The sequence below is a fragment of the Pan troglodytes genome, chromosome 1 (assembly GCF_028858775.2).
Source record: "Pan troglodytes isolate AG18354 chromosome 1, NHGRI_mPanTro3-v2.0_pri, whole genome shotgun sequence".
NCBI lineage: Eukaryota > Metazoa > Chordata > Mammalia > Primates > Hominidae > Pan > Pan troglodytes.
Window position 1 is genome coordinate 99,467,608 of NC_072398.2, and position 13,087 is coordinate 99,480,694.

The window sequence follows — 13,087 nt, forward strand, 5'->3', positions numbered from 1 at the left end:
ATTACTGCACAGTGGGCATATGAACCTACTGCTCTTATAACACCAGAGTTGTTTTCTACTTTGTTTTAACTATTCTGTGAATCTCTGTATTTGTTGAATAAAATTGTAATGCGATATATAATGTTTTGTTTTTTTTTGTTGTTTTGTTTTGTTTTTTAGCATTTTTTTCTCTAAAGGAGAATCAGGCTTTCAGGTGAACAATCTAGGAGACTTGATTTACAAAAATGAAAATGACATTACTTATGTGATGAGGCACATTGAAAGAGCCCATAAAGTGGCAGCAAAAATTAAACCAGGATGATCAACTTCAAGACAATATCCTAGTAAAATTATTAGATTTTAAAGATAAAACATACTCAGGTCTCCAGGCATCACTGTGGAACAAGTTACAAAAGCAACTGAATTAGATGGGCACTAACAAACAAGGCAAGGTAACAGTGAAGCAGCATTTTCAAAAAACTTATATATAGAAAGTGCAGTGTGGCTGGGCCACCCCAGCCCCCAGCAGTGGGGTAGGATGGCACTAAAGTGGATCCAGAAGGAATTAACCAACTTGCAGACGAATCCTCCTGCCCAGTGCTCCATGGGGCCTCTGGGTGATAATTAATGACAGTCCTTGCCAAGGAGGTGTTTTCTTCCTGACCATCCACTTTCCTACGGATTGCCTGTTCAAGCCCCCAAAGGTTGCTTTCACAACCAAAATTTATCACCCCAATATCAATAGCAATGGCGGCATCTGCTTTGACATCCTATGGTCTCAGTGGTCTCCAGCATTGACTGTCAAAAGTTCTCTTGTCCATCTGCTCACTGCCCTGCATCCCCAACCTCAATGATCCTCTGGTGCTAGAGATACCCCACACCTACAAGGCCGACAGAGAGAACTACAACAGACTAGCAAGACAGTGGACAGAAAAATATGCTATGTAAGTGGCTAGGTGATTTTACGGGAGACATTGTCTCCCTTGAATTCAAGGTCTTCCCTTGAAATTCCGGGCTGTGGGCTGGGCCATTCAAAGTGTCATCTGTTCTTCAAACAAATTGATATAGGAGTTAAAAAGAAATTATTTAGGCATTAGGGTAAGGAAGTCCTTGGTAAGGTTCCCTTTTAATGAAAAGCAGCCCCCAAATAATTTCTTTTGTAACAAAAAGCAGCCTGTAAAATGGAGCTGCAGACATAGATAAGCAAGCTGGAAGCTTGCACAGGTGACTGCTGGTGGCTGTGCCAATAGGACAAGGCTACCTGGGGGGTAGGCATGTTCAACATGGTGGCTCCATCTTCCCTTTTCCTTTCTAACCACGTGTACAGTAAGGAGCAGACAACATGGCGCGAGTAAAGTAGAAAACCCATTTGCATAAGAAGAAGATTAGGGTTGGGTGGCCAGCTTCTTCCAGCGCTATGTAAATGTCACACCTGGTCCAACCAATCTTTGGGCCCTATGTGAATCAGACACTGCCTCCTCAAGCCAGCCTATAAAACCCTGTGCACTTCACCACAAAACCAGAAGTTCCACTCTGGCAACCCTCTCTCTCTCAGGAGAGAGAGCTATTTTCCTTTCTCTTTCTTTTGCCTAGTAAACCTCCACTCCTAAACCCACTTCTTGTGTGTCCACATCCTCAGTTCCCTTGGTGTGAGGCAACAAACCTTGGGTATTTACCCCAGACAACTATGCCACTTCAAAATGTTGGTCACCCTCTCTCTCCAGCTGCAGCATGTTGGTGCCATTCTCAACAATTGTGGCTTTGACAATGCCACATCTTTGATGCCAAATCAGCAGCCATAGTTGTTATGATCTGCAGCCTTCCCGGTTACACTGGAATCTCTCTCTCTGCCCCAGTTTATCTGTTGGTCTTTTGGGGAGCTAGGCCCTGCACCTCTCTCCTACCCAGCCTCAAATGGTGCCACTGCTCACAAAAGTACCACACCAGGTCTTCAGCCAGGCCCCTCACCACATAACCATTGCGTTTTAGAACTCAGTGCCATCCTGGGTAACCAGGGCTGAGCAGGGTTTCCTCACACCCTGTCTGCTGCACAACCACAGCATGAGGAGGCTCAGCTCATGCTAGAGGGAATTGGGAACAGTGTCAATGGGAAGTGAAGGCCTTGCCCTGAGGCTTCCATCAGTCTTATTCTCCATTTGCCACATGCTGGCATTTCTCCCCTCAAACCAAGAAGCAGCAAGTGGAAAATGTTAAGATATAAAGTACATAACACCCCATAAGATATGACTATGTTTTTAGAAGCAAGAGGAAAATTATGAAACCTCTAGAGGTTTGGGTTATGTTTATCCATATGATGAGGATTTTCGCCACCCCTGCTCCTCCCACTAGGAGCCTACACTAAGTTCAAGTGTGAGCCATTCACAGACCAGAACACAAGGAGGGAGAGAGACTCCTTGGGTGGATCATGAGATCAGGAGATTGAGACCATCCTGGCTAACATGGTGAAACCCCGTCTCTACTAAAAATACAAAAAATTAGCCAGGCGTGGTGGCGGGTGCCTGTAGTCCCAGCTACTCCGGAGGCTGAGGCAGGAGAATGGCGTGAACCTGGGAGGTGGAGCTTGCAGTGAGCCGAGATAGTGCCACTGCACTCCAGCCTGGGTGACAGAGTGAGACTCCATCTCAAAAAATAAAATAAAATAAAATAAAATAAAATAAAATAAAATAAAATAAAATGCAATTTACTCATTAAAAAGAAGAAAGTGCAAATTAAGGATATTATATCCAATGAAACTCTCTTCAAGGTACAAGGTACAAGGGAATGGCTTTGCTTAAACTTTACATAGGTAAGGCTCAACCATACTATGACTCAAACCTTGACCAAATGCCCTCCTGGACCATGGTAAGGGAAGTAGTCTTGTGAGGCATTATCATAAGACTATTTCTTACTCCTCTCTTTTGGGGGCCTCCTTGTCTTGCAGCAGGCTACCAGCAGGCAGTTTCTCACCTGTTTCTGGTAAGCCATGGAAATTTCCATCTTGCCCCGATCCCCTCAATGGTACAGCTACAGACTGTAACTGCCTAGCTGCAATATAAAATTGGCCCCTTCTTGACAGAGCAACCCACCACTTGGGTTGTCATCTAGTAACTCCAGTTTGGTGTCATGCTGTGGAATTATGGATGTGGGGAGCTGACAACATACTAATCTTTCTTATGCATAGATATCCCCTATTACTTATGCTGTGTGCGTAAGTCCAAGTGTGAGCCATTCACAGATTTGATGCCCAACATGGGACCAGTAAGGTCACAATGCCTTCTAGGAGAAAAAACAGAAAGAACCACATGGGGCCAGGTTAGGGGGCTTGAGAAGGGCCTCCAGGATCTGGTAGCAGATGTTCTCTCCCACGTAGTAGGTGTGAGAGGAGAGTAACAGTCCTCCTATTGTTCTATGTGTTAGTGAATATTTGGAGGCTGAGCATTGACAGGGAAGACTGAAACCAGCCACCCAAATGGCATTTTTTGTTGTTTAAAGTTCATTGAAACTGAATGGACAGGCTGGGCATGGTGGCTCATGCCTGTAATCCTAGCACTTTGGGAGGCTGAGGCAGGTGGATAACCTGAGGTCAGGGGTTCGAGACCAGCTTGGCCAACATGGTTAAACCTCATCTCTACTAAAAATAGAAAAAATAGCCAGGCATGGTGGCAGGAGCCTGTAATCTCAGCTACTCGGGAGGCTGAGGCAGGAGAATTGCTTGAACCCAGGAGGTGGAGATTATAGTGAGCTGAGATCATGCCACTGCACTCCAGCCTGGGCAACTCCATTTCAAAAAAAGGAAAAAAAAAAAAAACCCAAAAAACTGAATGGACAGCCTCTTAAAACCAAAAGCAATTGCAGAGTTGTGCTTCCTGTTGTGTGCCTGCTCTCTTTGTGCTCCTAATTCTTCTCTTCCCCTCAACCTGACTCAGGTACTTTAAGGAAAGAAGTCTCTCTACTGCTTCTTGATGGCTGGTCACATCTCCCTGCACTCCTTGAACTCTCAGTCAAGGAGGTAAGATATTCTCCTGGCAGGTGCTGCTGTAACTAAAGTGCATGTGTTAAACTTCTTGATATGTGTTCCTGTAGAGTGTGAATTCAACTGACAGAGTTTGGGTAAAACTTGTAGTAAAGGGGCAAAAAAAGTTAAAGTTATGAGTGAAGCCTCTGAGCCAATTCAGTGTATAGTTGTGAAAATGTGTCACTGAGATTGATGATTTACATGCTTATACAATGAATGGTCTTAAATTGTTAGAGGAGATTCTTCTGTTCAGAGTACCATCATGAGTAAAAAAAGGGCTAATGGGGCAAAAATCCCTTAACATTTGTCACCAATGAATGGGTCAGAATTTAGCCTGAGTGCCTGTAGCCTCTGATGTCTAAGTTTTACCATATAAATAATGTTCTGTTGGTTGGCAAGTCAAAAATTTAAAACTCAACTACTCTGACTGCAGTGTTATCACATCTCTGCTAGTAGGGGTGACTGATAAACACCATCCCACCCCCGCCAAAATCAATAGCTTGCTTGCCAAGTAAAGTTTCTTGGGACTATGCCAATGAATTCACAATGTTCAATTCCTCTGGCAGCCAAAAGGAAGACAAAGAACTAAAAACTCCTGCCTCTCACAAAGTAAAAGACTTGATTTCTGATACAGAAGCCACCATTGCATGCCAGATTTGTCACTCCTGCCAAAGTTTGGCCTGTTTGTTTTGGAGAAAATATTGTTGCTTCACTGCTTTCTGGCTTCCATACGTTTTGATAAGAAACCTATGTTATGGTTAAAATTACAAAATTACAGAAATAATACTGAATAATAGTCTTCATTTCCTTTAACCTGAACTCTCCAAAATAAACAATACTTAAAATTTGTTGTATATAATTTCAAAAATGGTGGAATCAGAGTACTAACTGATAGTGTCTGGCCAGAGGACCAGAATTCCCAAACCTCATTCTGCCAATAACCTAGGTTCTCTGGTGGATGTGGGGATTACTGTAAAAGATATATACATAGATAAAACTGACAAGGTATAGATAATCACAATTTACGGCAGGGCTTGTGCCACAGTGGAGGGAATTCCAGTAAACTGTATCAGAGGATAAGGCTCAGTTCAAGACCTTAGGGTTTTTTCTTCTGTCTAAGCGTAAAGTAACCTTTATCAAACTTCTCCAAATGAATCTGATGGCTGCAAGTTCTCTGAGAAGAGAGAACCAGAAAGAAGTCACATGGAGTGGGAATTCAAGGTTAGAAGCTCCCCTTAACACCAGCCAAGTTACCAGTTTTGATGCTCTGGTAGAAAAGGGACAGTAATAGCCACACCCCTTTGTACAATATACTAAGTCCCCATATAGTAACAAACAAGCTCAGTACTTGTCCTGGTATGTAAAGAATAAGAAGAGAAAACCTAACCTGAGTCTAGGTTTCCTCCTTTGTTTATTAAGGATTGGGGGAGAAAGACAGCAGAGAATTTGTCTTTTTTACACAATTACTTCATCCCAATTTTCTGATGTCACTCCAAGTAATGCTAAGGGAGAAGTTTATTAGGCAAGTCCTTCAGAAGGCTATTTTCTTCCCATTTTCACTCCTTTCGTGTATCATATTGGGCCAGGAAATAGACAATTTAGTGGGCCAAGGAAATGCCATTTTAATATTACAGCATAGATATCTGAAGTATACAACACCATGCCATAAATTCAGCTATCTCATCCCTACACTATCTAAGAGGTTACCAACACTGTCCCATTATATTTAATTTACCTTTTGAAATTATATATGGTTATATATACATATATACGCACACACGTATACATGTGTATATGTATATACACATGTATACATGTGTGTGTATATGTAGTAATACGTATTACTACATATACACATGTATACATGTGTGTGTATATGTAGTAATATGTATTACTACATAGTTGAATGTAATTCATCAGGTAGTGTTTTACAGTGGGCAACATATTGACAGCACAAGCCAACTAAATCAAAAGTGAATAATATAAGATGTGAAACATTATTTATTATAATTTATTATGAAATTATTATTAAATTTTTCTGAGACAAAGATTTATAGGGAAATCGATGATCCAATAAAGAGACTTTCCTCCACTAGTGTCTTTGTCAAAATAAAGTGGCCATCAAAATGAAAATTAAATTATGAAAATTTAAATCAAATTTAAATTTCATCAAAATAAAAATTAAATTATTAAATTATGAACACAAGCCCTCTCTGGTTTTGAAAAATCTGCTTTGGTTTAAACCAGCCTTAGGTCTTCAGGCGCCATTGCCTTTATTACTGGTGCCTATTTACTCTGCCAACACTTCCAAAGATGGGTTTTGGGACCCTTCTGTGCACCAGGTGTCCCAAGGGCCTAAAGTCTCAAGCATACCCATGAGACCATCCAAGGAACCACATTCACAAAATTTAGACCCAGTGAGAACACTGTGAGCAAAACGTCCAGGCTTACATTTTTATTACATTTATTAATTATTTTTCTATTGCGTCCAATCTTAACTGGAAGAAAAGGGTAGGTGCCAAAACAGGAAAGAACAGAGAGACTATTGAATTCAAGTTTGCTGAAATTCTAGGCAGTTCTTCCAGCTTTGCCATCTCTTGCGGATTTATAGTCTAAGGGGAAATTGACTATGAAGAAATCCTTTGATGATAAATAAGCTTAAAATTATCTCTAAAAGACTGATAATTTCTAGCATTGGTTTTAAATTCTGGGGAAAAGACGCAGTCTCACACACTTTGGGGAATGTAATTGGTGCTTATACGTTGTAGTGCTGTATACATCGGAATCTTAAATTCACAATAAATTTCACCTAGCAGTTCCACTATTTGGAATTTATCCTAGATAAATAGCTTAAATTTTAGGATCGACATTAATTCCATTTCTCCAGCAGTCTTGAAATAATTGAGCCACAGCGGTGGTAGATGGCAAACACAGGAAAGAATACCTCACAGTGAGGCCGAGACCCAGTCCCCTGATCTGGAATCAACCAGTCCCGGCGGTGAGAGCGCCAAACTTTAGCCACTAGACTACCAGGGAACCACAAAGCGCATACTTTTTTTTTTTCCTCCTTCAATTGCTTCAGCAGAAATTACGCTGACATTGACCTCTAGAAAGCTCCATCTACCCTTCCTGGTACCACCCGCCCATCCAAGGAATAGTCCCAAAAGACTGTCCTCTCCCTGCTTTCTCCAAGTTGCGAGCCCACACGCGACGTGCAGAGCTCTCTCCTTTCCTTCCAGCCAGTGGCGCTCCTCGAACACCTGCCAGGTTTACAAGTCCCGGAGCGAGTTGCAGCGTCCCGGCCGCACCTCACTACCGACCTAAAGATGCGCCTTTGCTAGGCGGCACCGCGTGGAGAGACTGTCGCTGGTCGGCGGGGCCAGAGCGCACCAGGTTTCCGGGAGGAGGCTGGAGCGGGGAGGCGCCCGGGGTGAGACCGTGGCACCCTCAACATCATAAAGGACTCAGATTCCTGCATTCCCGACATCATAAACGACTCAGACGGATGCGGAAACCGAGACGGCCTGGATGGAAAACTCTTTCAAGGAAGACCCCAGGGCCCTGAACGGAATTCCGGATATTTTCTCTACAACGTACTACACCTGCCTTTTCCCAGGTTAGTTAATGGCAACTCCACCCTCCACACGTTCAGGCCAAAAACTCGACGCAGGTCTTTCTCTCATGACCCACATCCGATTAGTTAGGAAATCATGTTCTTTTTTTGGTTGATTTTTTCATCTTTCTTTCCTCCCTCCATCCTTTCCTCCTTTCCTTCCTTCTTTCCTTCCTTCTTCCTTTTTTCCTAAGTAAGCTAACACAGGATTATGTTTCTTTTTTGGTTAATTGCAGACTTTGATCCACACAACTATTCTCTTTCTTGGTCTGAATTTTGGCAAACGACAAGCAAGGCATAGAGATCGCTTCAACTCGCTACCCGCGGCTCGCCCAGACGTTAGGGTTTTAGGCCGCCGTTAGACTTTGGCCCTGCAGGTCAAAATCAGCTACTCTAGGCCTGTCTTCTCGGAGGCCAGTAGCAGTACCTGGTCCTCTCCGCGCGGCTTCTCCCGCCGGGTACGCAACCCTGCACCCCTTTCCTGTGACCTGCAGCGAAGCTCGGCGGCAGACCGGGTATTCAACTGGCCAGGAGTTCTCGAGGCGCAGGTGCGGGTGTGCAGGGACGCGCGCGGTGAGTTTGCAGTTCCTGCCGGCTCCAGCAACATCCCGGGTCAGTCCGAACTCCGAAGGCGCCAAGGCAGGGAGGGACCGGTAGGTGAAGGGCAGCCGCCCTCTTGCGCCCTGTTTCAGTCCTCCAGTCGCTGTTGAATGGAGTTTCCGTCTCCAGTCTCAGCCAAAGCAGGCAAGGCGGACAACCTCGGCCTGGCAACCAGTGAGTATGCAGTCCCTTCTCCACCCCGTTGGGCACTTGAACTTGTGCCGTCGGATTGTTTCTCCCCAAGCTTTCTGTGAATTCCAAGAATGCAACTGATAACTATTTAAAAACTGCCCTTAACTTGAAGAAAGAATACTTTAAAGTCTTAGCAAAGGAAATGTTCTAGATGGGTTTTAAGTCGAGGACTTTCAAGGATGGGAGGAACACGAAAATCACTACACCAGGGAACACAAATACTGTTGAGAATGTATCACACACACCAACTACACACTTGAAGCAGGTAGGTTGTACGCTTAGGTTGGGCTCATCCTATTTTAAGTGTACTGTTGGTGGAACTTAACCTGAGTCTAGGATGAATATTTTAATTTTAAGTTTTTAATTTAAATACACATTCCAAAGGATATACAGAAAGCATATAAAACCCACCTTATATCATTTTAACAAAAACAGCAAAAGAGATAATATGTAAATGACAGCCTCATAAAATGGTCTTTAAGTACTGGTTGTTTCCACTAAAGTTTTTCTTCCTACAAAGAACAGAAATTGCAAACCAAACATTGTACTTCACGCTACTAAGTAACAGAAAAAAAAGAAATTCTTTGGCAAAAAAAACAAAACAAAACAAAACAAAAAAAACTACCTTGAAAATGAACTTTTTTTCAAAGAAAATCTAAATTCATTGCTGAATGTTGCAGACATTTTACCTCTAGATCAGCTCTTAAGGTAACTAGAGATTTATTTTCTCCAGAGGGTACAATAGAGGATCTTTGGCTAAGGGGTCAACCATTATTTATGAGAGCATGTGTCCTCTAGTGAAATGAGAGAGATTAAGTGACAGCATGTCTTGATTTTCATGGTGGCACCATAGGATGTACACATTTCAGGTTTATTGAGCTGTCAAACCTAGAGGACTTACTATTAAGCTGTTTATTACTATAAACAAAACAGTGTGAATGTGGCAAAAGGATACACATATTGATAAATGAAACTGAAGTGAGACACCTAAAACAGATCCTTGTTATATGGTCAATTGATTTTTTTTTTCAAAAAAGGTACTAAAGCAATACAATGGGGAAGAAGTGTCATTTCAATGAGTAGTGCTGGACCAATTAGATATCTACTAGTGAGGAAAAAAATCTCAATCCCTACCTCACAACATACACAAAAGCTAATTTGAGTTGGATCACAGAACAAACCATACAAACTATGAAGTTTTAGAAGAAAATGCATGAAAATGTCTTTAAGACTTGGCAGAAAGCAAATATTTTCTAAATATTACACAGATAAATAAATAAAACAGAAAAATTATAAATTAGGCTTTGTTGATATGAAATATGTCTTTTCATCCAAAGACACCATTAAGTAACTGAAAAGGCAAGCCATGGATGAGGAGAAAATATTCACAACACATATTTGACCAAGAACCTGTATCCAGAGTATACAATTAGCTCCTACAATTCAGTATTAGAAATGGAAACACCCATTTTTAAAAATGGGCAAAAGCTTAAACAGACATTTCAGAGAGGAAAATATACTAGTGGCCAGTCAGTTCATAAAAGAGTGCTCAATATCATTAGTTGTGAGAGAAATAGACTTAAACAAAATTGAGATACCACTCCGCCATTTTAGCATGGCAAAATTATAAAGTCAGAAAACACCGAATCTTGGTGAAGATGTGGAACACCCAGAACTCATACATTTTTAGAGGGAATGTAAAATGTTATAATCACTTTGGTTTGACAGTCTCCTATACATTTAAACATAAACATTTTTTTTCCTAGCAATTCTTCACCTATTCTTCCAAGAGACTTTAAAACACATGTACACACACACACACACACACACACAAATTATAACAAGAACGTTCATAGCAGTTTTATTCACATACCCAAAACTACAAACAATCTAAGTGTCTATTATCAGGACACTGGTAAATAAACTGTGGTATATTCGTTCAATGGAATACTACTCAGTAATAAAAAGGAATGAACATCTGATATACTCAACAGTGTGAATAAAACTCAGAGACTTTATGCAGAAAGAAAGAACTGGACATAACAGTAGGCATACTCCATGAGTCCATCTACTGGAATTCTTAGAAGAAAAACTAATTTAAGATGCAAAACATCAGCATAGTTGCTTTCAAAAATAATGCAGAGGAAAATGACAATGAGGAAGATCATTCTGATTGATTACTAATTAATCGTCAACCATATCCAGACACAGCTAACAATGGCAAAATGAAATAGACTACTTTTTTCTTTTCTTTTTTTTTCTTTCTTTTTTTTTGAGATGGAGTCTTGCTCTGTTGCCCAGGCTGGAGTGCAGTGGTGTGATCTCAGCTCACTGCAACCTCCGCCTCCCAGGTTCAAGCAATTCTCCTGCCTCAGCTTCCTGAGTAGCTGAGATTACAGGTGCCTGTCAGCATGCCCAGCTAATTTTGGTATTTTTAGTAGAGATGGGGTTTCACCATGTTGGTCAGGCTCATCTTGAACTCCTGACTTCAAGTGATCTGCCTGCCTCGGCCTCCCAAAGTGCTGGGATTATAGGCATGAGCCACCACGCCTGGCCTAAGACTACTCTTATTAGCCCCATTTTACAGAAGAAAGATTGAGGCACATAAAGTTTAAGTTATTTATCCAAGGCCACACAGGGGCAGAACTAGACTTACAAACCAGAATACAGGTGTGGTTTGAGCACAGATCAGACCCAGTCTTTCTTCTTCTTGTGCTCTAATATCTTGAGCACAGATTAGACCAGGTCTTTCTTCTCCTCAGTTTTAGGTCTTTCTGGTTTTCTCACCTTGTAGGGGTGAAAAGAGGAGAAAGAAGGGAGAAGGCAAGGGGGCGGTGGGGTGGAAGCGCAAGGATCTATAGTTGTCAAAGAGCACAGCAGGAAACTACTGTAAATGTTGTTACATCAAGGGTTATACAAGTTTCTGGGAGATTGAACTGTTGGTCTGCAAGTTGTGGATTTTATAGTGGTTAAGCATTGTGCTGAGATCAGGAGATGAAATTAAGAAGAATTATAGATTTAAAAATAAAAATAAAAACACGTTTCTGGAAGAAAATGTAGGAAAATATATTCACAATCATAGGGTAGGAAAGATGTCTTAGAGGTCACAAAAAATAAGAAAATTGGATTTCATCAAAATTAAAAACTGCTTATCAAAAAATTACCACAAGAAAGAAGGCAAACCTTGTTAAGACTGGGAGAAGATATTTGCAGTATGCTTATTTGAAAAGTAACTCAAATATTGAATATTTAGAGAGAACTTTTAGACATTAATAATAAAAGCCAAGCTATTTAAAAATGAGCAAAATACATGAATAGGCTTTCTTCACACACACAAAATTTCTAAATGGCCAAAAGACATAAGAAAAAATGTTCAAAATCATTACTCGTTAGGGAAACACAAATTAAAACTTGAGTGATGAGCTACCTTTATGCACTGCTATGGTCTGAATATTTGTGTGTCTGCCTCCCCCCACTAAATTTATTTGTTGAACTCCTAATCCCCAAGTTGGTGGTAATAGGAGGTTTAGGCCCTTGGAAGCTGATCAGATCATGAGGACTCTGCCTTCATGCATAGGATTAGTATCTTTATAAAAGAGGCTGGAGGGAGCTTGTTTGCCCTTCCACCATGTGAGGACACATGGAGAAGGCACAGCCTATGAACCAGAGAGTGAGCCCTCATCAGGCACAGAGTCTGCTGGCACCTTGAACTTGGATTTCCCAGCCTCTAGAACTGTGAGAAATAAATTTCTGTTATTTGTAAGCTACTCAGTTTAAGGTATTTTAACAGCTTGAATAGAAGAAGTTTGAAAGACAAGAAGTACTGACAAGAATGTGGAGTAACCATACTCTCATTGCTGGTGAGGAGGTAAAATAGCACAACCATTTTGGACAACTGTTTGGCAGTTTATAATAAAGTTAAATTTAGACCTACTCCATGACCTAGCAACTCCACTTCCAGGTATAAACTGAAGAAAAATGGGTGCATATGTCTACAAAAAGAATTGTACTAGAATATAGCAGCTTTGTTCACGAGAGCCAGAATTGGAAATAACCCAGTCATCCACACAGAAATAACAGTCATCAATAACACCAAAATAATATACTAAAAACATGGATGCATCTCAAAAACATTATGCTGCAGGAAATTAGAAGTCAGACACAAAAAAGTATATTCATTTATGTGAATTTCAGAAACAGTCAACATTCGTCTGTGAAGATAGAAATCAGAATGGTTTGTCTAAATGAAAGGAAGGTGGATGGGAATCTAAAGGAGGTTATTGACCTTTCTGGGCTGATGGAAATTTTCTATAACTTGATCTAGGCGATGGTTACGTTTCTATGCCCTTAAGATTTGTGCATGTTACTCTATGTGAATTATACTTCAATAATGTACTATTAGCGCTCCCATTCCCCCACCAAATAATTAGGTGGGGGAGGTAGAGGATGGCATCAAGTTTAGGTTCTATTACATTTATTGGGTTTTATATGATCAGATTTTATTGTAAAATACCCTGTTGAATGAGAACTCATACAAAGCTCATTGCCATTGCATCTAAAAAGGCCTTACTGACCTTTGAAATATCTCAGCCAGAAAAATGGTTATTACCACACCATTACGTCAGTTGAAGCTACAGACAAGGCTCCTGAAGAGTCAGGGCTTTACCTTTTGAGATGGTTCCTGCACA

General features: G+C 41.1%; 1 protein-coding gene and 1 pseudogene across 7 annotated transcripts in view; both read left to right on the forward strand.

Moving 5' to 3' along the window:
- Window positions 1-441: 441 nt before the first annotated feature.
- LOC100613302 (ubiquitin-conjugating enzyme E2 D4-like) lies at window positions 442-927 on the forward strand (annotated as a pseudogene).
- Window positions 928-6,440: 5,513 nt separating this feature from the next.
- The window catches only part of LOC749061 (neuroblastoma breakpoint family member 6-like protein), a 28,997-nt gene continuing 22,350 nt past the window's right edge, over window positions 6,441-13,087 (forward strand). For 5 of the 7 annotated variants that reach the window (XM_063797709.1, XM_016926012.3, XM_016926016.2 and 2 more), the window contains exons 1-2: window positions 6,441-7,610; window positions 7,844-8,381. Coding sequence is in view for 2 of the 7 variants with exons in the window: in XM_016926012.3 (XP_016781501.1) it covers window positions 8,318-8,381 (64 nt within the window). In the remaining 5 variants the exon portion in view is untranslated. The remainder of the gene's footprint in view (window positions 7,611-7,843; window positions 8,382-13,087) is intronic. The other 2 variants (XM_016926021.3, XM_054686357.1) reach the window with 1 other exon arrangement.